The sequence below is a fragment of the Gossypium raimondii genome, chromosome 5 (genome assembly GCF_025698545.1).
Source record: "Gossypium raimondii isolate GPD5lz chromosome 5, ASM2569854v1, whole genome shotgun sequence".
Lineage (NCBI taxonomy): Eukaryota > Viridiplantae > Streptophyta > Magnoliopsida > Malvales > Malvaceae > Gossypium > Gossypium raimondii.
In genome coordinates, this window is record NC_068569.1 from 7,715,432 (window position 1) to 7,740,191 (window position 24,760).

At 34.0% G+C, this 24,760-nt stretch overlaps 3 protein-coding genes across 7 annotated transcripts; 1 reads left to right on the forward strand and 2 right to left on the reverse strand.

The window, feature by feature from the left end:
* Window positions 1-1,047: 1,047 nt before the first annotated feature.
* Window positions 1,048-7,707, forward strand: LOC105768316 (protein argonaute 4). Of its 3 annotated transcripts, none has more exons than XM_012588189.2 (23): window positions 1,048-1,214; window positions 2,206-2,439; window positions 2,546-2,751; window positions 2,839-3,063; window positions 3,164-3,300; window positions 3,398-3,495; window positions 3,590-3,687; window positions 3,819-3,990; window positions 4,091-4,207; window positions 4,294-4,401; window positions 4,515-4,577; window positions 4,665-4,781; window positions 4,891-5,056; window positions 5,146-5,258; window positions 5,406-5,543; window positions 5,681-5,811; window positions 6,034-6,099; window positions 6,366-6,429; window positions 6,569-6,680; window positions 6,763-6,836; window positions 6,942-7,036; window positions 7,133-7,164; window positions 7,290-7,707. In XM_012588189.2, the coding sequence occupies exons 2-23, from the start codon at window positions 2,209-2,211 to the stop codon at window positions 7,463-7,465; spliced, it is 2,739 nt and encodes a 912-aa protein (XP_012443643.1). In that variant the 5' UTR covers window positions 1,048-1,214; window positions 2,206-2,208; the 3' UTR covers window positions 7,466-7,707. The 3 variants fall into 3 exon arrangements, with proteins under 3 accessions (XP_012443643.1, XP_052487165.1, XP_052487164.1); XM_052631205.1 differs by lacking the exon at window positions 1,048-1,214 and adding an exon at window positions 1,341-1,360; XM_052631204.1 differs by lacking the exon at window positions 1,048-1,214 and adding an exon at window positions 1,357-1,378.
* A 3,690-nt stretch (window positions 7,708-11,397) lies between these two features.
* LOC105768317 (la-related protein 1A) lies at window positions 11,398-18,155 on the reverse strand. Its single transcript, XM_012588190.2, has 14 exons — window positions 17,617-18,155; window positions 16,483-17,014; window positions 16,127-16,286; window positions 15,497-15,587; window positions 15,268-15,339; window positions 14,541-15,052; window positions 14,329-14,398; window positions 13,716-13,820; window positions 13,259-13,599; window positions 12,947-13,090; window positions 12,790-12,853; window positions 12,280-12,425; window positions 11,985-12,089; window positions 11,398-11,859 (listed from the first exon to the last, which is right to left on the reverse strand). Exons 1-14 carry the CDS (start codon window positions 17,818-17,820, stop codon window positions 11,718-11,720), a joined length of 2,688 nt encoding a protein of 895 aa, XP_012443644.1. The 5' UTR covers window positions 17,821-18,155; the 3' UTR covers window positions 11,398-11,717.
* A 2,419-nt stretch (window positions 18,156-20,574) lies between these two features.
* Window positions 20,575-24,171, reverse strand: LOC105768843 (UBP1-associated protein 2A). Of its 3 annotated transcripts, none has more exons than XM_012589061.2 (2): window positions 22,553-24,171; window positions 20,575-21,235 (listed from the first exon to the last, which is right to left on the reverse strand). In XM_012589061.2, exon 1 carries the CDS (start codon window positions 24,065-24,067, stop codon window positions 22,556-22,558), a length of 1,512 nt encoding a protein of 503 aa, XP_012444515.1. In that variant the 5' UTR covers window positions 24,068-24,171; the 3' UTR covers window positions 20,575-21,235; window positions 22,553-22,555. The 3 variants fall into 3 exon arrangements, with proteins under 3 accessions (XP_012444515.1, XP_012444514.1, XP_012444513.1); XM_012589060.2 differs by lacking the exon at window positions 20,575-21,235 and adding an exon at window positions 21,416-21,802 and having other exon boundaries at window positions 22,541-24,171; XM_012589059.2 differs by lacking the exon at window positions 20,575-21,235 and adding an exon at window positions 21,416-21,802 and having other exon boundaries at window positions 22,553-24,170.
* Between the last annotated feature and the right edge of the window lie 589 nt (window positions 24,172-24,760).

Consider the following 24,760-nt stretch of genomic DNA (forward strand, 5'->3'; position numbering starts at 1 on the left):
TTAATAATTTTTGGATTAATAGAATTATTAAATATTTAAAATTTAAAACCATTAAACTCCTCTAAAAAAGCTATCGTAGTTCGTACAGGATAAATTTGGAAATAAAAAAATTCGTGTAGGATAATTACAACGTACCTAATTTCCTAAAATCCCAGAAATTATTGATTAAAACAAATGTATAAAATTCTAATATCATCCGCACGTGTCATCCAAATTGTGTCACAGCCATATCCACTATCACATTTAAACTCCTCACCATAACTACGTGGTCCCCACACTACTTTTCCCTTTTTACCCCCAAGTGATCGTATGCAAGCAATCTCACCAATCAACAAGATCAAATCAAAGCCGTCAATACTTGATCTAACGCTGTATGTTCGTCTAAATCCACGTCTTTGATGATACACTCACTGCAACGAAATTCAATTTTTTATAAACAGAAATCGAAAAAAGTCGAAAATATTATATCAGATTTTCCTTCTCACATTATTGAGCATAAAAAGGCAATACATTAATTAAAAAATTATTTCTGTAACGTTTCCCCTAAAAGGTTAATGCTATTTTATCTTGCATTTTATATTATTAAAAAATTAATAAAGGGATTTTCTAATTTAGGAAGATTAACATATTATAAATGCAATGTTGATAATAAATCAATAAAATACGAGATAAAAAGAGAGATTTTTGTTTGACTTTCCTTTTAATTCATATATTTCATGTGGTATGATTCCTATTATAAGATATCTAGGCATTTAATAACATATAAATTGTTTTTATAAATTTTGGTTAATGAAATTAATATGCGAGAAAAATAGGAATAAAACTCATTAACAATGGTAAACTTAGTAGTCTTTTTCTAAAAGAAAGGGCAAAGTGTTTTTTTTTTTTTTGGTATAATATTGCTCCGATTTAATTTATCTAAATATAGTTTTAATTCTTATTGATCTAAAAGTGAGAGAGTGGACGGTGGAGATGTGGTAGAGTATGGTAATCGTGTAAGACCGCGAAGCAGAGGAGACGGTAACCACTAATAGAGGGACAGAAGAAGCGTTGGTCACTTGTGTATTTTAGTCTCTCTCAGCCTTTTAGTATTTAGAGGGAGAGGGAGTGAGCTAAAAAAGAAGAGAAAGAGGGTCGTAGAATTTTGCTGTCTCTTTGAGTTCCTTAGGGTTTCTTGTTTCAATTTTTTTTTGTTTTTTCTCTCCGGATTTCAGGTATTTCCTCTGAAACCTTTTTATTTTGGATTTTTTTTCTTTGCTTTTTTTTTCATGGTTCTTTGAGGTTTTTTTTAGAGTTTTTTTTTGGAGATTTTTGGGCTTTGTTCTTCGCAATGCTGCTACAGTGCGTGTGATTTTTAAAGGTTTTTCTTCCTTTTTAAGTATGATCTGGGTTCCTTCTTCCTGTTTTTGTTCATGGATTTTTTTTTCTGTTAAAGTTTACGTTTTTTTTTTGGTTGATGTTTTTTGTTTTTCTTCTCTATTTTTTTAAAAAACTGTAGAATGCTGTAGTTTTTAGGCAGCGTAAGCATGTTTTGTCACTTCAGTAGCTTTTCGTTAACTTTTTTTATATTATTTATATTTTGTTTTTTTTATGGTTTAAAAAAGTATTTTCTTGTCACTCTTCAGAGTTTTGACCAAACTTCTAAAAGCTGTTTAGTTTTTTTAGGTGGTTTTAAACCATGTTTACAAGTTCTTACTCTCTTTATTTACTCTTCCTTTGCAATTTCTAGCCTTTGCTGTCTCTTGGTGTGCTAAAGGTATTAGCTTTTCTGCATATCTGCTTTGAGTCCTACAATGCTGATGTATATCTGGTTAAAGTTATGATTTTTATGCAAAATCAGTATATTTGTCCACTTTGTTATAGCCTTTTATATTTGTGCATACATTAAAATGCCGTCATAGTGTACCTGAGTTCAAGTTCATATTAAACGTTCCCATATTGTGTACTCTGAAGAAGGGAATCTTTGTCCATCTATACCATTTGTGTTCATCTTTCTCTATTTTTGACTGTTGATACTCCTATATATATAAATATATAATCTTTTTGGTAATAGGTCCTCTGATTTTTCAGGTCATGTTGTATTTGTTTATCGTTTGTTTAGTACACATGCCTTTCCTGTGCATGCATGTTGTTTTTCCTTGTTGAACGTTTCGTGAGAAGAAAATTTTCTTTATACTTGCTAATATTTATTTTCATGTTGGTTAGGGTATGGATTCGTTTGAGCAAGAGGGAAATGGGGCAGCGCTGGAATCCCTGCCTCCTCCGCCACCTGTGCCTCCTGATGTTGTTCCGATCAAAGCAGAATCGGATGCGAAGAAGATTGTACGACACCCTATGGCAAGGCGTGGTGTTGGAACTAAAGGGCAGAAGGTAACTATACTCACCAATCACTTCAAAGTGAGCGTGGGGAGTACTGATGGACACTTCTACCATTACAGCGTACGTGATTGGATTTCTTCTCTCTATGCTTTTGTTTCTATTTTTTGTCAGTTGTTGCTTGGAAAACATTCATAATTGGGGAAGTACTTTGTATTCGGTTCAACAGGTTTCTCTTTCATATGAAGATGGTCGCCCTGTGGATGGTAAGGGTGTTGGAAGGAAAGTGATTGACAGAGTGCATGAGACCTACAAAAATGATTTGGATGGAAAGAATTTTGCCTATGATGGTGAAAAAAGTTTATTTACTATAGGTCCGCTACCAAACAACAAGCTTGAGTTTACTGTTGTACTTGAGGATGTTGCACCTACCAGGTAGAAATGCACTTTTAATTTTTAGTATCTATACTGCCCCAAGTCATTGTTATGTCAGCTCTAACTTGGGAGTGCTATCATGTATAGAAACAATGGAAATGCAAGCCCTGATGGCCAGGACAGCCCAAATGGGCGTGAAAGAAAGAGATTAAGAAGACCGTATCATTCAAAGACCTTTAAAGTGGAGATTAGCTATGCTGCGAAGATACCCATGCAAGCAATTCAAAATGCTCTGCGTGGGCAGGAATCTGAAAACTCTCAAGAAGCACTGAGGGTGCTGGATATCATTTTAAGGCAGCATGCTGCGAAACAGTGAGTTAAAATATGTGTCTGCATGTTTACTTTTTTTTTGAAATATTGAATTTTGGTCCTAGGTATCATGTTAATCTTGACATTACCTACTCTTTCTCAGGGGATGCCTACTTGTTCGCCAATCTTTCTTTCAAGATAATCAGAACAACTTCACAGACATTGGAGGAGGTGTCCTTGGCTGTAGAGGTTTCCATTCAAGTTTCAGAGCCACTCAAGGAGGCCTTTCACTAAATATCGGTTTGGAATCCTCTCTCTCTCTCTCTCGCTCTGTCAGTACTTCTGCATTTTGTGCTGTGGTTATTGATTAATAACTCTTATATTTTATCTTTGTCAGATGTATCAACTACCATGATAATTCAACCTGGTCCGGTAGTTGATTTTTTACTTGCAAATCAGAATGCTAGAGATCCTTACTCTCTTGACTGGAACAAGGTAATAAATAACTGTTATTTTTGTAAATGTAGTTTGATTTCCTTTGTATCAATTATTAAATTTTATTTTGAAATTGCTGGAAAATCCTGAATAGGCAAAACGGGTGCTGAAGAATCTGAGGATTAAAGTTAGTCCGTCTAATCAAGAGTACAAGATTACTGGCTTGAGTGAACAACTGTGCAAGGATCAGTTGTATGGCTTCCAAATTTTATTTCACTCCCTTTTGGTTGATTTATGCTAATTGACTATTTTATTCTGAGCTTGCTGCTTGCATCTTGTGAGTAATTATTTGTTTTTGATGAGTTACTGTTCCCATGTTGTAGGTTCTCAATGAAGCAGAAAAATACCAAAAATGAAAATGGTGAAGCTGAGACACTGGAGATTACTATTTATGATTATTTTGTTAACCATCGCAACATACAGTTGCGTTATTCTGCTGATTTGCCATGTATTAATGTTGGGAAGCCTAAGAGGCCAACATATATTCCTATTGAGGTTATTTCCTGCACTGATTTGTTTTCAATTTGTTAAATTAGAAAAGTTTTGTAACTAATTCTTGTCTACTGTTTGTTGTTCACCTGTGGCAATAATGCAGCTTTGCTCTTTGGTGTCTTTGCAACGCTACACTAAGGCACTATCCACTTTCCAAAGAGCTTCCCTGGTTGAAAAATCGAGGCAGAAGCCTCAAGAAAGGATGAATGTTTTGTCTAATGTAGGTCTTTTTTTGAAGCTTTTGAATTGCGTTGTTTCACTTATGCCAAAATTTAAGTGACACAAGTGTTGAAAATTTATTTGCAGGTTTTACGTACCAGTAATTATGGTGCTGAACCAATGCTGAAATCTTGTGGTGTTAATATAAACTCTAATTTCACCCAAGTGGATGGACGTATTCTGCCAGCACCAAGGGTAGGTGAATAATGTCCGTGTATTGTTCCTTGATAGAACAATCATTTGTGTTAGTTGTTTAGACTTTCTTTTTATATTAGATCTTCCTGCTAATTGAGTTCTCTTGATTACAGTTAAGAGTCGGCAACGGTGAAGATTTCTTTCCAAGGAATGGGCGTTGGAATTTTAACAACAAGGTCATTGCTCTTTTTGATTTTTCAGCCTTCTATCCTGTATTTGTTTTATCCATTTATTTCTTTAAGAGTTTATGTATGCTTTCATAGAAATTGGTGGAGCCATCTAGGATTGAAAGATGGGCTGTTGTGAACTTCTCGGCTCCTCGTTGTGATCCAAACAACATTGCAAGGGATTTGATTCGTTGTGGAGAAATGAAAGGAATTGTAAGTCAGCATCCACTTTTTTATTTCTGTTATGGTTTGCTTGTTGGCATAGGAATAGCTATAAAATTCAACTTGTTGGCTAAAGTTCTTTCTGTTCTCTCTTTTTCAGCGTATTGATCCCCCATTTGATATATTCAATGAGATGAACCAGAATAGACGCCTTTCACCCGTGGTTAGAGTTGAAAAAATGTTTGAACAGATACAATCTAAACTTCCTGGAGCTCCGCAGTTCCTTCTTTGTCTGCTTCCTGATAGGAAAAACTCTGATCTTTATGGTTGGCGGAATCTCTCTTTTCATACATTTTGTCTGCATGTTTATCTTGAAGTGTATTACTTGCATATAAAGTTCATTAAAATTTTCAAGGGCCATGGAAGCGGAAGAATCTTTCTGAGTATGGCATCGTGACTCAGTGTATGGCACCAGCTAGGGTGAATGATCAATACCTTACAAATCTTCTTCTGAAGATCAATGCTAAGGTTTGTTTACTGTTCCTATCAAATGGGTTCTTATTGCTTTAAGCTATTTTTATTGTTGCAGTTCTAACTTCTGTAATTATATCAGTAGCTGTATCTTCCTCTTACTATGTAAATCTGGTAATGTCTTATCTTTTTATTTTCTCACAGCTTGGAGGTCTTAATTCAATGCTAACTATTGAGCAAACACCTTCAATCCCTATGATTTCAAAGGTTCCAACTATCATCCTTGGAATGGATGTATCTCATGGCTCTCCTGGGCAGTCTGATGTGCCGTCAATAGCTGCGGTAGAGATCTTGTTTCTTATTATTGAATTTCTTTTGCTTCCGTCTATTGAATTAATAATGGAAGTCATAGAGGCTTAATTGTGCAGTCTTTCTGATATTCAAATTCTGCGAGTTCTTTTAATTGCATTTAATTGTAGGTGGTTAGCTCCAGGCAATGGCCATTGATTTCCCGCTATAGGGCATCAGTCCGTACACAGTCTCCGAAGCTTGAAATGGTAGATTCTCTTTTCAAACCAGTTTCTGACAAAGTGGATGAGGGTATCATGAGGTGCGTTTGAATCATATAGTTCTTTGGCTTCTGAAGGGATAAATATTTTTCAAGAAAAACTTGAACGACTAGTTTTTATTTTTTTGCAAAATATTTATGTTTTTGTATCCTTTTCTAATCTTTAATCCTTCTCTTGTTTCCAGTTGGAGTTTGGTATGGATTGGGTTGTAATAAGAATATTGTATATGTTTGCATAGCTAACATGCTTTTCTTTTATTTCAGGGAAGCTCTCTTAGACTTCTATACAAGTTCAGGGAAGAGGAAGCCTGATCAGATCATTATTTTCAGGTTTTACTTTTTAAGATTTTTTGTCTCGCACTTCAAAAATGACAATATATATGCTGAAGAATGCTTTATTAGGAATATCAAGCGTATAGATTTTGCTGTTTTTCCGGATTTTCTATTGCTTATCTATCTTGATTTTTGTGCACTGCCATGTCTCTTGTTTGTTATTTCTTGTGAGCTAGTTTGTGGTTAAATTGCAGTTTCTGTTGAGTTTCACTGATATGCTTGTGCTGAAGTTTATTACTTGCTCATTACTTGGTTTAAATTAGGGATGGGGTTAGCGAGTCTCAGTTCAATCAAGTTTTGAACAAAGAACTTGATCAAGTTATTGAGGTATGCAGTAGTTCCTTTCAATCATTTGAACTGAAAATTTCATTGTTCTTAAATTTATTCACAGCGAAGTTATTTTGGTAGTTCTAAAATGTTACCTCAAGATCTTTATCATTTGGATAATACATTTCTACTGTAATAGGCTTGCAAGTTCCTTGACGAGAATTGGAACCCTAAGTTTGTGGTTATTGTTGCACAAAAAAACCATCATACCAAGTTTTTCCAGCAGGGATCTCCTGACAATGTGCTACCTGGTTAGGCTTACCCATTCTTTAATAAATGTCAGGCAGGACCACTGTTGTAGTGGTTAAAGCTTGTATTTTTTTTATTGTGCAGGTACTGTCATTGACAACAAAGTATGCCATCCGAAGAACAATGATTTTTACCTTTGTGCTCATGCTGGAATGATAGTAAGTTCACTTATTTTTGTTTCTGTTAATTGATGATTGATAATACAGCTGTCTCAATTTTGCAGTCATTGATAACACATTATATGATTTGTGTTTGCCGTTCAGGGGACCACAAGGCCGACCCACTATCATGTTCTCTTAGACCAGGTTGGGTTTTCAGCTGATGATCTGCAGGAGCTTGTTCATTCTCTATCCTACGTGTAAGTACAGAAACAAGCGTACAGAAACAACTTATTTTTTTACAAATAGTTTAAGCTGTTTTCACTGTCACAATCTTTGTATTCTGTCTGTTGCAGGTATCAAAGGAGCACCACAGCCATATCTGTTGGTAAGTATAAGTATTGTTTCTGATCTTTGCTTTGGGTTTTCCGTTTTTGATGCATAATTTTGTAGTTTCATTTCTTAAGTGCATTGTTTCTGATCTTTGCTTTGGGTTTTCCTTTTTTGATGCAGTGGCCCCTATTTGCTACGCTCATTTGGCAGCTTCACAGTTGGGGCAATTTATGAAGTTTGAGGATGCTTCAGAGACATCATCGAGCCATGGTGGGGTGACTGCTCCGGGAGCAATTTCTGTTCCTCAGCTTCCCAGGTTGAAGGATAATGTCAGCAGCTCCATGTTCTTCTGCTGAAAACCGTTGAACCATCTTTTTGTATAGGGCTTTTGGATTTTGGCTACCAAAAACTATTTATGCTGCTTTTTCAAAGTAGTCTCAGACTTTTGGGTTGCAACACTCTTAGGTGTTTCGTATGTTATCTGAACTTATGAACGGTTGTCTAGCTAAAGCTCACTTCTGCAGTGGCTTTTGTGGCTTTTACCTGTTTGGTTTTATACTTTGATAAATATGGTTATGGTTTGCTCTTTTGATTATAAGTTTTCTTTTTCTAGTTTTTTTCATTAGTTGAGTTGAAGATAAAACGAGCTCTGATTTCAAAGTACCGTACATTTTAAATTAAAACAGGATATAAAAGAAGAGAAAAGCAATGCTTTCAAAGTAGTATACTTGCAAAATTAAAACAAGGAGGATCAACTTTGCTTGAAAATTTGAATCTGAGCTGACTTTGTTGAGCAGAGAACCATTTGTGATTGGAAATGGTTGGTAGTTTCGGACAAATATGGCGACTTTCATTCTCTTGAAACAGTAGCCTCTGCCACTTATGAAGTGGTATGGTTTCGGCATGGTGAGATTAAAAACGTCCCTTCAATGCAATTGGTGTAACTTGTCTCGTTCACTTGCAGAACGCTATATAACTGCTTGTTGAATCCAAAGTCTACACTACTAACAATGGAGTTTTAATTTCAAAGAAAGAAAATTGATGGAAGGTTGATGGTAAGAAAGAACTTACAAAGCCAACCACCAACAAAGAACTGCTCATCAATTGCCCAGTCAGTGAAGTTAACATTTGGTTTCCATGAATATCTTCCGCCTCCAACCCTATGTAGAACTGGCTCCCTGCTGTGTGTGTTTTCAACAGTTACCATCAGCAGCACCAGGCAGGCTAATTTTATCTGAATTCTCTTCGTACTTTCTCCACTCTTTCATAAGCTTGTCTCTCTTTCAATGTCTGTTTGTTTGATATCAAAGGCTAATGAACTCCCAACACATGCCATTTCACATTCACATTCATATATATGTATATATATAATCATTCAACTCTCAAGAAACTGGTAGACAGTTATAAGAAGCACATTATAGCATGACCAGACTAACTAGCCCACAAATTTTGCATGGTTCAGTAATCACACCCATATTCGGTGAATATTTGTGACTGTTTAGTAAGCAAAGGTTTTGCAGAATGATAGAAAACATAACGAGTGTTCCATACAATAACATGGATTGAATGTTATTCCACCCTTTTCTCCCAGACTCCCACAATAATTTGCACTCAGTATGAGAATCATATGGTTATTTCTTGATAATAAAGCTAATGAACAACTCACATTACAGCACCTTTATTTCACATTGATATCTCTAATCGGAGACCTTTTAAGCTTTCATTATTGTTTCATTTGATTCTCCTAAAAAATCTTTGGGGGTAGCAATCGATTATAAAAACGGATGCGACAGTATAGTAATAACACTTATCTATATTCTGTAAAAGATGATCCGTGTTCAATGAATATCCGAATGAAAACATAATTTTGTAATGGCTTCCATTTATAGGGTTAAATTTTTTTAAAATAAAATGGTTATATATTCCTTTGAACAAGTACACTGATGGGGTTGCGACAATTTGACGGGGAAGTAGTTTTCGGTGGAGAAGGTGACGGAGCTGGCGGTGACTGCACAACGAAAGCCTCCGCTGAAATAATATGGCCTCATTTTTTTTCAGTTCAAACACATCTTGCCTACCTCTTGTTACATTTCTCCATCCCATTACATGGGGTGTGCATAATTTGGGTAAAATCGAAAAAATTCAGTTAACCGACCGAATTCGGTTAATCGGTCGGTTAATCGAATTTTTTCGGTCGGGGATCGGTTAATTTTTTTATGATTTTTCGGTTAACGGTTATTCGGTTCGAAACCGGTCGGTTAACCGAATTTTTTCGGTTAACCGAAAAAATTAATAAATAAAATTATCCAACCAAACCCAATTACCCAACCCAGTGAAACCAAAATTAAAGTCTACCAAATTACCCAACTCAATAAAACTAAATCTAACTCTTAAGTATCTACCCAATTACACATGTTTTTCTTTTTTAGATTTAATGCAAATGGAGATTTTTTGGAGAGAAGAAATTGATATGAATGGAGAATATTAAAGACTTACATTTCAACTATGTGTTAATTTCAAGAATTATGTAATATTTTTAATTATGTAGTGATTCAATTCGGGTAATTCGGGTAATTCAGGTAATTCGGGTAATTCGGTTAATTCGACTAATTTTTAACCAAAAATAAAAACCATACAATTTTCGGTTAATTCGATTAACCGACCTAATTAACCGAAAAAATTTCGGTTCGGTTAATTTTTTTTTTTAAAAATCGATTTGGTTAACGGTTAAAAATTTTAGAATGTCAATTAATTCGGTTATAGCTATTTCGGGTCGGTTAACCGAATGCACACCCCTTACATCTCTCATACCTGCATTATAAAAATGAACCTACAAAGCCAATTCCCACATAGCGTCGGTGACTAGACGAATAGGAGAAGTTGACATGGAGTTCCCAGTTCCGGGGACTCCCTACAGGTATTTTACAAACTATATTTACATTTTAAAATTGGATTACTCATCATGTTATTAAATATTATTGCATCTTTCACATTATTAGTATTTTTATAAAATAATTTAAATTCAATAATTAATATACACAATTAAATTTGAATTTTTCATAAAATTAGAAATTTAAATAATTTAATTTAATTATTTTAATCTTTAATAATAATTTAAATACATAAATTATTTTAAATTTTCCCACAGAAAATAAAAATTATATATTCCAAAAAATTGTAACTATTTTGTTTAATAATCTAATTATGTTTTGTAATTAATATTGATTTTAAGTTAAATTCAATATTTAATATGTACAATTGAATTATAATTTTTTTCATAAAATTAGAATTTAGATAATCTGTTTTAGTTATTTTAATATTTAATAATAATTTAAATACACAACTTACATTTCATTTTCTAAACAAAATTTTAGTAAAATTATATATACAATTTTACTTAAAATCTTAAACATGGAAATTTTTCTTTCATAAGAAATTTAAGTGTTTATAAAGTTTTAAAATTTGAAATAACAGTTTTGACTTGTGAATGATATTTTGTCACTTATTAAGTTTGAAAAGATTGTTCCAAATTGAAACTATCGGATAAATCTAAAATTATGAACATATATCATTGCTATTAATAAGAAAATTCAGGAATTAATACAAATAAGATGTTCATATGTTAAAAAGAAGAAGATGTTAATTATACTATTTTTAAATAAATATTTCAAAATTCAATAGCAAAGTTTTAAATAAATAATAATAATGTTTAAACTTAAATCACATTCGTATTCATTTATAATTCTTTTAAACCTGTTTATAATTTTATATTTAAATATATTTCTTAAATATGAATTTCGAATTTTCAATTGTTATGTCTAAACTTCTTTTGTCATATTAAATAAATAAATTTAAATAGAAAATAATATAATATGTTTTCGTTAAATAAATAATTTAAATTATTAAATATTTATAAATTATACTAAATAGCTTTATTCAAACAAACTCGCTCTTCGATTAGTTCTCTAGAGTAACAGAGTAGCTCCATATTTATTATTAAAATATTAATAAAATTACTTAATTTACAAAAAACCTAGTTCATGAAAATCATGAAACAAATCAACTCTTATTTGGAATTAAGTTCAGGATTAATTCGAAACCCAAGGTTTTTGATGTCTTGAATTTCAAGTTCAAATCTAACACAAAAAATATCACCACAGAAGATAGAACGCCAAACCAAAATCCCATCCGTCAAGAAACGAGCATCAATTAGTGCGCTCAAATAAATAATGTAACTCTTTAGCAATTGAAGCTGTAAACTTGAGATGAAAGACAAAGAATTACAGTGTAACTTTAAAATTTTAATCTCTTATTTGTTCAATTTTCACAGTTTCTACAACTTCTAAATTTTTTTTGAAGGTTTTCCATTTTCCCCGTATGTACATCAATGGGGGTGGGGAGTGAGCTAAAAATGATTAAAAAAAGAATTTAGGAATCAAAACCGCAGAACATCAGCAGTGAGCAGCCGCGTGGAGATGTCCGATTCCCCCAATGTACAATATACAAAAGCCATCTCTCCTCAGCAGTCAAGGAAAAAGATATATATAGAGAGAGAGAGAGACCATGAACTCCTCTGTGATCCAGTTATCAAAATTGGGATTCAACGGCTTATTGGCTGTCATCTCTTGTGCCAGCATTCCTTTCTTTGGCACGGAAATCTTCCAAGCCCCGGTATTCTTCCCCGAGTAACCTATCCAATTCAGGATGTTTCTTTAGGGGCTCTCCCTGGTCTCGGAAGTGATGGAAAGCCCTGTACAACATATTTCTAAATTCAGAAAATGATGAACTGAAAATACTACTGCAGCAAGAAAATTGTAAACTAATCCTTATATTTCCTAGAGAATAATGATAATGATAAGGGGAGAAGGTAAGTACCAGTATTTTTCAAGGCCATAAAGATTGCCTTTATGATAGAAATCAAGGGTAAGTTGCTCAAAATCCTTATAAAGATCATCTCGATATTTCTTCTCCAAACCATAGCTGCAAAAGAAGGGCAGAACTTTAAGTATTATATGTATAGGAAAGGAAGCAGTAAAATATACGCCTCTTAGGTTAAAAGAAAAATATGCAGTAAAAAGGACAAAACCAAAAAAGGGTTAAAACAAAAGAGAATCAAAATTTCAGATGTGCTTCCAACAGCCACGAAAGTGGGCATAATTACCAACGTTACCTATAAAATCTGAAAAGACACTCTAACCCATAATTGTAGTTAGCAGCAGCATCTTCAAGAGCAAGTTTCCGGAACTCATTGTACATTGAACGGACAAACATGTCCCTAAGGAAATATGACCAAAACCTGTACAGCGAATTCATTTCCTGTATATGAAACCAATGGGCACCATAAGACTAACAGTTCTATTTTTATACATCTAGAGAAATGCATGTAAAGGAAACCTAGAGATCTTGAAAAAAGAAAAGAAGGCAAATACACACAAGAAATACACCAGATTTATATCGGTATGCAATAGAGAATGAAGAGAAAGAGATATTAAGCCAACATTAACAAAAATAAATTCAGGGTTTCATTCATCCTCTGTTCAGGCACACTGTATTCAGTTTTCTATTAGAACTGGTCATGATCAGTACATGAAAGTAGGAAAAGAAAACAGACAACCCTTGTAACTAAGACAACTGATAAAAAGTTACTTAATGGCTTAGAAAGTTCAAATATAAAGGGCACCTCACTGCAACCAATTCCCAGCTTCTTCCTGTCATTCAGGCAGCGCTTGTGAAACTTTAGGTACCTGAATGTGACAACAACAGATTAGCCAATTTTACTTTGCAAGTGCAAGCACAAATACATAAATATATCGGAGAAAAAGTCCACCACCCCTTACTTCTGTTGCTTAAAACCATTTTCTTCTAACAGCTTATGACTTGGATGCTGAAAAGGTGGAAATGACTTTGGCAGGGAACCAACTGGTGGACTGCTAGAAAGAGTTCCATGCGGAGAACAGCTCAACTTCAAAGATGGCCTAGGGCTGGAAAAAATTGAAACTTAGAAACGTTACTTTAAAGTCTAGTAAATAGATTATTGGATTTCATTATATGCGAAACCTGTAATAACCTATATTCTAGCACTAAAAGCAAGAAAAGAACTTCATTTAGTCACGATATTCAAGATGAAGACAAGGTCACCAAGAACTAACCCATAACTATCAGGAGGAGTAGATCCAAAGAAATATCCAACTGAATTAGTTGGTGGACTTTCTGATATTATCGCAATTGAATTACGAGCAGTTCCATGATTCTTTGTATTGCTGGAGAAAAATCTTTGCTTATGGAATGCATGTTGCTTGGAGAAGCCTTTATTTTGCTTCCTCCGAGAACTAAGTACAACAGACTCTTCAAGACTACTGCACCCAACAGCAATTTCACCTGTCCTGGGAATTGATTCTCCTGGGGCATCCCTTGGAGACCTTGAAGTTCCATCTTTATTATCACAAATAGAGATATTCTTTCTATGACTAACTCGTTTAGTTTTTAGCTCCTGCCAACGAACAGCCATGTTCAAATAATATAAAAAAAGGAATAGCAAAAAGAAATTTATACATATGTGCCATAACATAGCGTCAAAAAGTAATAAGGCAAGGCTAGTGCTTCAACCTGTTCATAGAAGTAAAGACCATCATTTATCACATCAGCAAGCTCACTGGATATGCTCTTTGAATCTTTTGCATCAGCTTTGGATCCATCACCTGCCCCGCTATTCTGCACATCAGATAGAGTACATAGCAGTTACAAATAAGAATAAGAATAAGAAAAGGACAGGAGTGGATTGCAATGTCCTCTCTTCAAACCTCTGGTTTCTCATTTCAAAAAAGGGAAAATGTTCCTAGATTCTAAATCATCGTTGAAGTTGAAAAAATGAATATCTTTAAATTTGGACTTCAGAAAGATCACTGTCCTTTTGAATCAAGTTTATTCATGCAAATGCTTCATAAATGTAACGCCCATGATGAAATAACTGATTTAAATGAAGTAAAAGTTCATATATATTTAATTGGAAAGTAAAGCCTGACATTCATACCATTTTCTCATGAAACCAAACAATCAACGTGATACTATTGAAATATCATTATATCATACCAGCTATCATAAATTGCTAAGTTAGTACATAATGAGAGTATTACAATGATCCAATCTTTAAATATTAAATGTAAAAAACCTAAAAATAATAAGGAAAAAAGAGAACCCATGCAAAGCATAATTTCATTACCTGGGTAACAATCACAAGTCTCTGAACATCCTGATCATCAACAACCATCTCATCATCTTCATCATCCATTCTAAAATATATTTAAAAAAAGCCACTCAATATTCAAGGGAACATCAATTTATAAGTGTTTAAATATGCCTTCATACAAGAAGTAAAAAATTCTCTAGCTCAACAATAATACATGACATGTCAATTGATACCAAAATAATCACCTGTTAAGTGCTGAATGCGTCTTTGTTTTCTGCTCAAGCTCTAGCTCTTCATCCAGCATAAATGTTTGGGTGAAATCATTTGACAGGTCAGCAACATTTTCTACTGTTGCATCAAATAGACCCACACTTTCAGTTCCATGGTTGGTGAAGCTTACAGGATCAACTCCTAGTGATTGATCCACATCTGAGAATTCAGTGTGGGAATCAGAAACTTTTTTCCTATTCAAGTCAACATTTCCACCAGAAAATGCTTGCTTCCCACTGTTTAATAGAACTTGCAGAGCTGCAAGTTTTCTGTTACTTTTTTGGGATACTTCTACTGGATAGCCCTCAAGTGAAACATTTTCTTCAGTGTACCTTGAATTATCTTCTTTCACATTACCATTTCCACAGGAATCAGTAACATCCTCTACAAGTTGGCACTGAGTAGGTAGAGCTTTCTGGGACAATGTTGTCTTTGAACTAGCAGGAACCCACTTAGACCACTCATCACGTCTCCGTATCTTATCACCCTATAATAACAATTACCAAGTAAAGACAAGGCCATAAAAGCAAATAATAGCACCAGAAAACTAAATTCCTAGCCAACGTAGCCACAACAATTACACCATAAAAAAGCTTGATCCAATGCTCAAAATTAAACCTCTGGCCTGTTTCCAGCTTGTGTGCATACAATCCAAAATCAAATTTCAAATAGTGATGCGCAAGAAAGAGATAAAAGTCTAACCTGTACTTCTATAGTAGAAGAAACCAGCAGTGCATCAAGGATAAATTGTATGTCTGTACTCATTCTTTTAACCTGCAACTTAGAATGTTAAATCACAAATAATTTAATCTAATACTTCTCAAGCTGCAAAAAAAAAAATCTAATTCAATCAGCTAATGATACAGCAACCATTAATAAACAGAAATTCTGTGCTATACTTCCATTAGCATTACATATGCCTTCAACATACCCTTTTAAAATCTGCAATTTTGTAGATTGGAACCCATCCTAGATCATCCATCAAGGAAATCAGGTAATGGTCGTTTCGAAGATTTGCATCGCTGCAAAATAAAGGAATGAGGTCAATAAGTAATACAAACATACCCACATTATATATCATTGCAAAAACAAATGATTTATTACAATCTATCAGTGTAAATCAAAAGTTTATACTTTGGCTTCCCAATGGATGGGGCAGATACATTATGTATGAAACTCATACCAAAAATCTAAAATATGATTTGCTATATTAAAGCTCACAATAGCATGCAATCAATACAGCTTGCAGGTTGACAAAGTCTAAAGCGGATAGTACATAATCAATTTCTGATGAGATCTCTAGTTCTTCAAAGGACCCATAAATAACATGTGTACACAAACAGACTCAAATATGCAAACATTTATGTAAGGGATGGACTGATCACTTTCACCAACCAAGAGATAAATTGAGATACCTAAAAATACCAACACTGGCAATTGTACATAGATCAGAAAGGAGTAAAAGAGGAATTAGTAGAGATTCTAGACAGTGGCATCAGCAGTGAAGATAAAAAAACACAGGAAAAATTATTAAATAATAAAGAACAAAAAGATCCCTTACCTGAAATAGTATTCGATCTGTTTCACTATATTGGCCCGCAAAGTTACTGTCTCAGGAGGGAACATGGCAGTCCCTGGATTCATAGGGTATGGAACAAAGCGTGGAGGATGCAGTCCCCTTATGGAGCCTGGAGGAGCAACAGGCATGTAGTATATAGCCCCTTGAAGGTAAACATAAGAAATTTCAAACAGAATTCATTTGTCAAAGGCATAACATAGCTCAAACAAGAAGAAAGGCAGTATTAACTGGTTGGCTGACATGCAGGCATTACCCTGCCAGCAGACATAATTGGCAGGGAATAAAACATGCTTTAATATTTTAAATGAAGGCAATTTTCATGAGGATTGAGTTGTTACCGGGGAAATTTGGACCAACCATGAACCCTGGAGCAGGACCAAAGAATGGAGGTCTAGCAAAAGGCCTGGGTCCCATACCCTGTGGCATGTTAATAGGTTCCCTAGGATTAAATGTCCGTTGATGATTCCAGCCAGGATTCAAATGTCCAGTTTCTTGCATGTTGGGCCTTCTATTAGAGAAGTTGGCAGGAGGCTGCATATTTCTGCTAGCATCAATACCTTGAACTGGGGGACCAAAGGCATTCTTTGTTGTCTCAGAACCAGATTTTACCAGCTGAGGGTCAATGCCAGGAAAAGGTCCAGGGACAGGTTGGTAACCATACCCAGGAACTGCCATGTGCTGTGGAGGAGGCACCATAGGATGAAAAACAGGTGGTGGAATTGGGGGTTGATAATAAGGTAAGGTAACAGGAAACTGGGGTCCAGCATTAGGGTAGCGCTTAGATCCTGACTTCTGATGACGTGCTGATGAATGTTTATGAGAAGCATTGGTGTTTCTGGGCCCATTTGGTTTTTGCTGACCAGCTGCTCCCTGCAAGACCAAAATCAATGCGAAGACATACTTAAATTGAGCTACACTAAGATAACAACTTATTCCTTTCTTTTTATCTTTTTTTTCTCCTTTTGTCTTAAATGCTAGGATTAAAGACAGAGAAGTGTAGAGACAGAGATAGCTAAATTACGAGGGGATTCACTAACAGAGAAATTACGTTCCATATTACAATATTTCATCTGAGATTATGTTTCAATTCTTCCTGTTATTTGAAAACATTCCTACAATAATATTTTTATCATTGGAAGAAGGGAAGGGAAATCGGAGGTAGATGTCGCAAAACACAGCTTACTATCTGAAAATTTTTTATTTGCATAAATTGATCAAAGAATAGAAACCAGAAAAGTATTAGGCCATTTGTTCTCAACATACATTCTGGGAAATAAAAGTATTGCTTGTTCGATAAAGAATCTAAAATAAAATAAAAACTTGGTCTTTCATGTTGTCCATTTGAGATGAATTTTAGAAAAATCAACTCAAATTACACTGTATATTTTCAACTTTATCCAATTTTTACACTCTAAAAATTGATCGATCGCCTATTAAAGAAAAACACCCCAAAAAGAAAAGCAATGACTAACCTGTTCAACTGATGGAGCTGGAGCAGACCCATCAGCAACAAGCGAAGCATTGTCATGTGGTTGTTGGGTCCCACCAAGGTCAGGCCAAGATTTGGTCCCCATAACAGGAGCATCAGCCACTTTCTGAGCATCAATCATCGGAGTCTTCCATGGTGACTTGACCTCCTTAGGATCATACCCTGCTTCATTCTCAGCCATCACCATAATCTCTCAACAGGCGCCAAAAAAAACTCAACAAATCAAAAACAATCCAGGGACCAAAACCCAGAGTTCTGATAGTGGTATTCGTGATAATGAAATAGGAGAAAGAAGTCGGGTATTGGAAGATCAGGGTTTTGATAGCTATTTAAGAGTGAACTATGGTGAGAGAGTGCGTGGAGGAGTTTGAGAATGATTTGGAGTTTGCAGAGAGAAGCCGAAGTTTGCAAAAGCGGGTACCAAGGAGGCAGCGTAAAGCCGTGTGTACTTGCGTTTGTTTCGCTTCTTTAACGCTTTCTTTTATTTATATCAAATAAAAGACCGATTGTACCTACAATTAATATCGAAGTGGGTTTCTGATTGTTTTGGATCTGTCATGTCAAAAACCCTAGGTTAGATATGTAATGTCAAAAACCCTAGATTATATTTTTATTTTTGAACTTCTTTAATGGGCCGGATTCAATGTTAGATCAGGTGCTTAATAAATTGCCCTAATTAAAAAAAATTCCATGTTTTACTTTAATTAGAGTTTTATCGTAATCGTGACGGCTGAGTAAGTTGCGTACCCAAAAAAAAAGCCTATTTATCTAACTATAAATTATATATTTAATGTGTATATAAAATAATAATAAATTAACTTAATTTTTAATATAAAATAAGTAATGTAAATAAAATATACTCAAAATTTAAATAGAAGCCTCAATTACTCAAAGACAATCATGTTTAATAACAAATTCAAAATCATGCTTCCATAAAGAAAAATAAATACACATACACAATAAATTTAATTATTTTAACTAAATAAAAAACACATATAATATTATCGATAATTAAAATCCTAAACATTGAAATGAATTTTAAATTAAATGAGGATGAAATTGAACTAGTTAAAACTTAATTAGTATCAAACAAACCGCACAAGAAATAAAAAAGGAATTACACCATCCACCTTTCAATATAAAAGATATGTTTTTTATTTTATATCTTTACGGAATAAAATTTTTAAAAAAGTTCTTTTCCCCACCTTTGCTCTTCAATTTGTAAATTCGGTGATCGGAAAATTCAAAGCCTCGTTGAAAAAGTTAAAACTTTCCATATTCCGATGAGCTTTTCTAGATTCCGACGAACTTTTTCTTTTAACAAAATTCTGATTTTTGTAAAAAAGCTTTTTTTTTTCTTCTCATCTCAAGTCAAAAACTCATTAAGCTTTTGGATCAAAACTCAAACTTTATTTTTTAAAAGAGAAATACCTTTTATATTTTAGAGAAAATCTGCTTCTAAATTTTGTTTTCTAAATAGTACACATGCATGTATTTTTCCAAAAAAAAAAAAACCTTGATGAAGCTTGGATTTCTTATTTTGGTTCAGTATTTTCTAGATTTACCCATGAATGTTTTATTTTAAAATAAAACTATTTCATTACAATTCTTAATTAACTTGAAACTAAAAAATTTATTTTTGAAATAAATTTTAAAAATTAATATCTTTTATTGGTTTTTCATTGATACTGTTTTTAATATTAGTAACCAAATGTTTTAATGAAATACTAACTTAATAATTACAATACCTAGTAATTAATTCAACATTAGACAAAGCACATTGCAATTTTTTTTGGTAATCCATTATTTATTTATTATTTATCTATTTAACCTTACATACGTAACCATGGAATTAATGTTAGTTTACCTAGTAATTAATCCATTACGTAACCATTATTTACCTAGTAATTAATCCAAATGTTTTTTTAAGAAAATACATTACGTAACCATGGAATTAATGTTAGTTTAATTAGATAAATTAGCACGATGACTACAACCCTATTTAAAACTCATAATCAATTTGAACCTGTAAACCAAAAAACGAGATTCACGTACAATTTAAAACTAACCATAAATTTCAGATATTAGGCAATAATGACTAAAACTATAGTTTATACATATTCTAAATCGAACCCAATAAAATAATAAGATACAATTATTTTAAATGAGAAATTAAATTAATAATTTATTTACCATTTTCAATTGAAGTTTATTTCAAAATTTAAAGTATTTTAAATTACAAATTTTCATGTATTTTACTTCAAATTCATCACTTCAAACCTCAATTTTAAAATTTAAAACAATATACATTGTGATGATTATAATTGTTTAAATTAAAAAGAAATTAACCATACTATGTGTCAATAAAATAAACCTTCACGTCAATTAAAAACTTAAAACCTTGTAATATATACTATATCTATATATAATTTAAAAGAAAAAAATTATATGTACTCACAAATACATTAAATCTTATTTTTAGTCTATTAGTTGCAATTATTCGGATTTTAAAGATAAACAAATTTGCTAGCAATAATCACAAACCTAAAAATTCTCCAAGAAATTATTACTTATAATCTATAAAACCAAAATGAAAATGGATTAGATTTAAAATTATATTTTGATATAGTTATAAACATGAAACTTTGTATAATTTTGATTCAATTATACACATTAAAAATAAATATATCAAATTTTTATATAAAATAAATATAATTATTTATGTATGTAATATATAAACATAAAACAATATTTATTAATAATTATATTCATAATTTGTGAAAATTAAATTAAATAAAAATTTCACATATAAAGTTATACAAATATAAAAACTACACGATTGACTAAAATTCATTTATAACAAATGACTAGATACCTTAATTCCATAAAAAACACTATAAATTACAAAAATTAAATAATTAACATTTTATCTCTAGCTATCTTAGGAGAATCTCAAATTTATTTATATATAAATATAATTGCAGTGTTCTTTTTTTTCCTTTAACCTCGAATGAATGAATCTCAAACTTCAAAATAAGATTCGAACCATATTTCCTCCGAAAATTTATACTAGTTATCCAAACCTTTTGTTGTAAAGCTATAATTTGTAAAGAAGCTTATCATCCAGGACTCCAGTTCTAAATGCATCATGAGAGCAATAATCAGAAGCTACAATTTCAGTTGGGCAAGCAACCAAGACTACCTTCATATCATGCCTCTAGACAGGATACATGCTTGGGCTTCCCCGGTCCCGCTGTCCCATCAACTCAAATATTGCCCCATCCAAGCTATTATAGGTAAAACAATATCTGGGACCTTCTATGTCAGCAACAACACCCTACCGGGAATCCATTTCCCATCACAATATCTTGTTTTCTACTTTTTCATGAGCGCCAAATGTTATTGAAGACAGAAAACCATTTCATGAGTCTCGACAGAACAACACCAACCATTCCATTTGTTCCCCTGCCTAAGGCAAAGGTTTCTCAACCAATGAGACCAACACAGGGATAAGGGAGAGGTATCAGAGCAGCAAATTTAGTAGAAGCTGCAGACGTTAATGGCCATTGTACCTGCAGTTCAGGACTACATAGCCATTGTACCTGCAGTTTGAAATCTCATATCATCCAACATTTGCGGTTAATGGCCCCATCATCTGCTATGCAAGTAAAGGAACAACAATCTATTCTATATGAAGTTAGACAGAGGGGAACTATACAAGAGGAAAAAGATTACACACAATTTAAGATAAGGTAAAAACAAATTTATAAAAGCACAAGAAATCAAGAAAAAGGTTGTCTCGCATAAAACTAAATAAGAAATAGTCCCCATAAAACATCAGTCAATTTAAGAGAAAAAGTACGAAATCGTTATTGTTTAACACAGTTGAAAACCTGAAAGGCATTGTGTCCTCTGCCAGGAAATTCTAACCGTTCCCCCAACAATTTTCAAGAAACAAATCTTCAAGCCGAAATAGTACATCTTTTTAAAACAAGTGGAGGGGAAAGTACTAAATAGAAACAAAAATACAGGTTTGAGGTTTCTGATCTTTATAGTAGGCAAATAGTAGCAACTTTTGGTTACAAATTTAAAGACCACGTTTGCATGAGTTCCTGAACTTCAGAATCACCAGAGTCGAAAACAAAATGATTGGTGCATCTAGGGAGAATCTGCACAATGAATAAAATCATAAAAAAAAAAAAAACAAGTTTCAAAAACAAAAAGATTTATGGAAAAAGATCCATGAAAAAACCAAAATGAAACTTCATACCTTTGGCAAAACCAAATAAGATTTTTAACATGGTTTAACCAACTAAAATTCAAATTACAAAAAGTGTGATGAAGGCAAGTGGAACGTTTCAGAATAATTTTAGAAATGAGGTAACTAAAATTACAAATACAATTTAACAAAATATAGATAAAAAAAAATTGTAATAAGCCTTATGTATAGTCAGAAACAATAAGATTTAATAATATCCACCATCTTAAAAGGAATAATCTATCTCAACACCGCCAGGCAGCTTGTAAAATTAGCATTAAACAGTTGACTTCAAAGTAAAACATACCGCGAGCTGTTGTCTTTCAATTGTGCTGCATGTAAACATAATATAAGCCCTAGTGGTGAATTATTTACAAGCCGTCAACAACTAAATTCTGTTGACAGTTAACAACAAATCTCCACGTCCTTCAGAAACTAAATGCAAACCTGTACTAATTTTTAAGCGATTCTTTTTCAACTAGGCAATAACCAAACCTGATACTAGACACAGCCATCCCCACGCTGTGAGATCATGTTTAGTCATGCAGCATAACGTGTCAATTAAATTGGATTTCTCATTTGCTAGGTCTATTATGGATAAAGATCATGCAAACATATCAATTAACATGTAAAAATTATATTCAGTTACCTTAGGGCTTACCTACTATCCCATGTAAGGAGCACCGCCACCAGGTTGAGTCCTGCCAGCACCTCCCTGCCCCATCTGTGGGTTCTGATACCCACCCTGTACTCCCATCTGGTTCCCATAGCCTCCGGCAACCTGACTCCCATAACCTGCAGCAGGTGCTCCCTGGTTCACAGGGGCACCGCTAAGCCCTCCAAGCAGATTACCAAGCCCCAAACCAGCTCCCTGAGAGGCTAGCAATGCAGTCAAAGCCTGTCCAAGCACAGGGTTTAAAGCTGGTGCAGCAGCAGCCACCCCAGGGTTAAACCCAGCAGCAGCAACTCCAGGGTTGAACCCCACTCCCACTGCAGCAGGCCCAGATGGAGCCATCAAATGGCCAGTCTCTGATCCACTAGACGAGTATTTCCCCTTCTTAGAGTGATGGTAACGAGGCTGATTTTGATGTTGTCCTTGCTGATGATGCTGCTGGTACTGCTGATGATGCCCGGTAGAAGCACCTCCACCAAACCCGCCTTTCGTCTGTTTTGGCCCATCAATGGCCTTCTGGCAATGCAAAACATGACCTTCAAAATTCTTATGAGGCTCCTCTAAGGCCTTCCTTGCACTCTCAATTGACCTGTATACAAAAAGTGCAAAGCCTTTCGGTTTCCCTGTATGCTTATCAAGCCCCAATGGACCTTCCTCAATTTCCCCAAACTGTTTAAAAAACTCAAGCAACTTCTCTGGGTCCATTTCAGCTGACACGTTACTAACAAAAATCTTCCTCTGAGTGTACTCAGATACAGGTGGAGCAGTAGGAGGCGGTGCAGGAACCGGCCCTTGCGAAGCCAACTGGCAAGAAGTAGTTCTATTCCCAATCTTCTTCTGCGGCTGTTTCAGAGCCCGGCGTGCTCCGCTCCGATGTTTAAAGAGGATAAAAGCATAGCCCTTGGATTTCCCGGACACCCTATCGGTAACCGCTTTGCATTCTTCGATTTCCCCGTATTTAGAAAACTCGGCGGTGAGGGTTTCAGCAGTCGTATCCCAGCTAAGACCATGTACGAAGATCTTCCGTTGAGCCGGGTCCACATCCGCAAGCTCCCGAACCGACGAGATGAATTCCGGGTGCTTCTCGACCGCTTTCTTAATAAGGGTAATCAATTGATCTTTCCCAAAAGGTTCTAGAAGCTTCTCGAACGGCTCGTCGTCCAATTCCTCGTCTTGACTCGTTCCTTTTGGAGCTCCATTTTGAACGGCGGCGTTGGAAGAACCGACTAGGGTTTGGTTTTCGGCTTCTTCATCGTCGTCGTCTTCTTCGTTCTCCTCTTCCTCCTCTTCCTCTTCCAGTTCCACTTCCTCTTCTTCTTCAACCTCCTCTTCTACTTCCTCTTCCACTTCCTGTAGTTGCTGTTCCTCTTCTACTTTCGGTTTCGGATCTTCGGGTATGTATTCCTGATGTTGTTGTTGCTCTTCCTCTTTGATTGGTTGAGGATCCGCCGTTTCCTTAGTGGGTTCGACCGCAGAAGATCGTTGCTTTCGCTTCTTGGCCATGGAGAGAATGAAGATTCGAAAGATTGGCTTCTTAGGGAAGAACTAGGGTTTCTGGGAAAATGGCGGAACTCAGCAATCACTCACGTCATCTGACTCGTTATGGAGCTTGGTTTTAGGGTCGGATCTGCGCCCATGATTTTATTCGGACCCAATGAAAGATGGACTGGGCTTCCTTTTGTGTTTTTATATATTTTAACGTGATTTTTATCATTTTTATTTATTATTATTAATGTATATATTATATAAAAACAGCTCCTAAAAGAATTTTTAGGAGTTAATAGGGCATTTTAGACGATATCAAAAAATATTAAGGATGTTTTAGGTCTTATAAAAATTAATAGGGATAATTTAGACATTAAATTTTAATAAGGGCAATATTAGATATTTTGTAAAAATTCATTTATTTATGTTTTAAATTGTTTTTATTAAATGTATATAGATATATTAAACTGAATATTATTTTACTTTTTATGTAGATACGTGTTTGTATATATAATATAAAATAATTATTTTAGTTAAACATTAATTTTATTGAAATAATACAGTTATTTAATAAATGTGATTAATAAATACGTTAAAATGATTTGTTCTAAATTTTGTATATAATTTTCTAGTTGCATTGATAAAAAAGATTTGACATATATAATTAAAATTAAATAAAATATTTATATCTATAATTTTATATAAATCTTT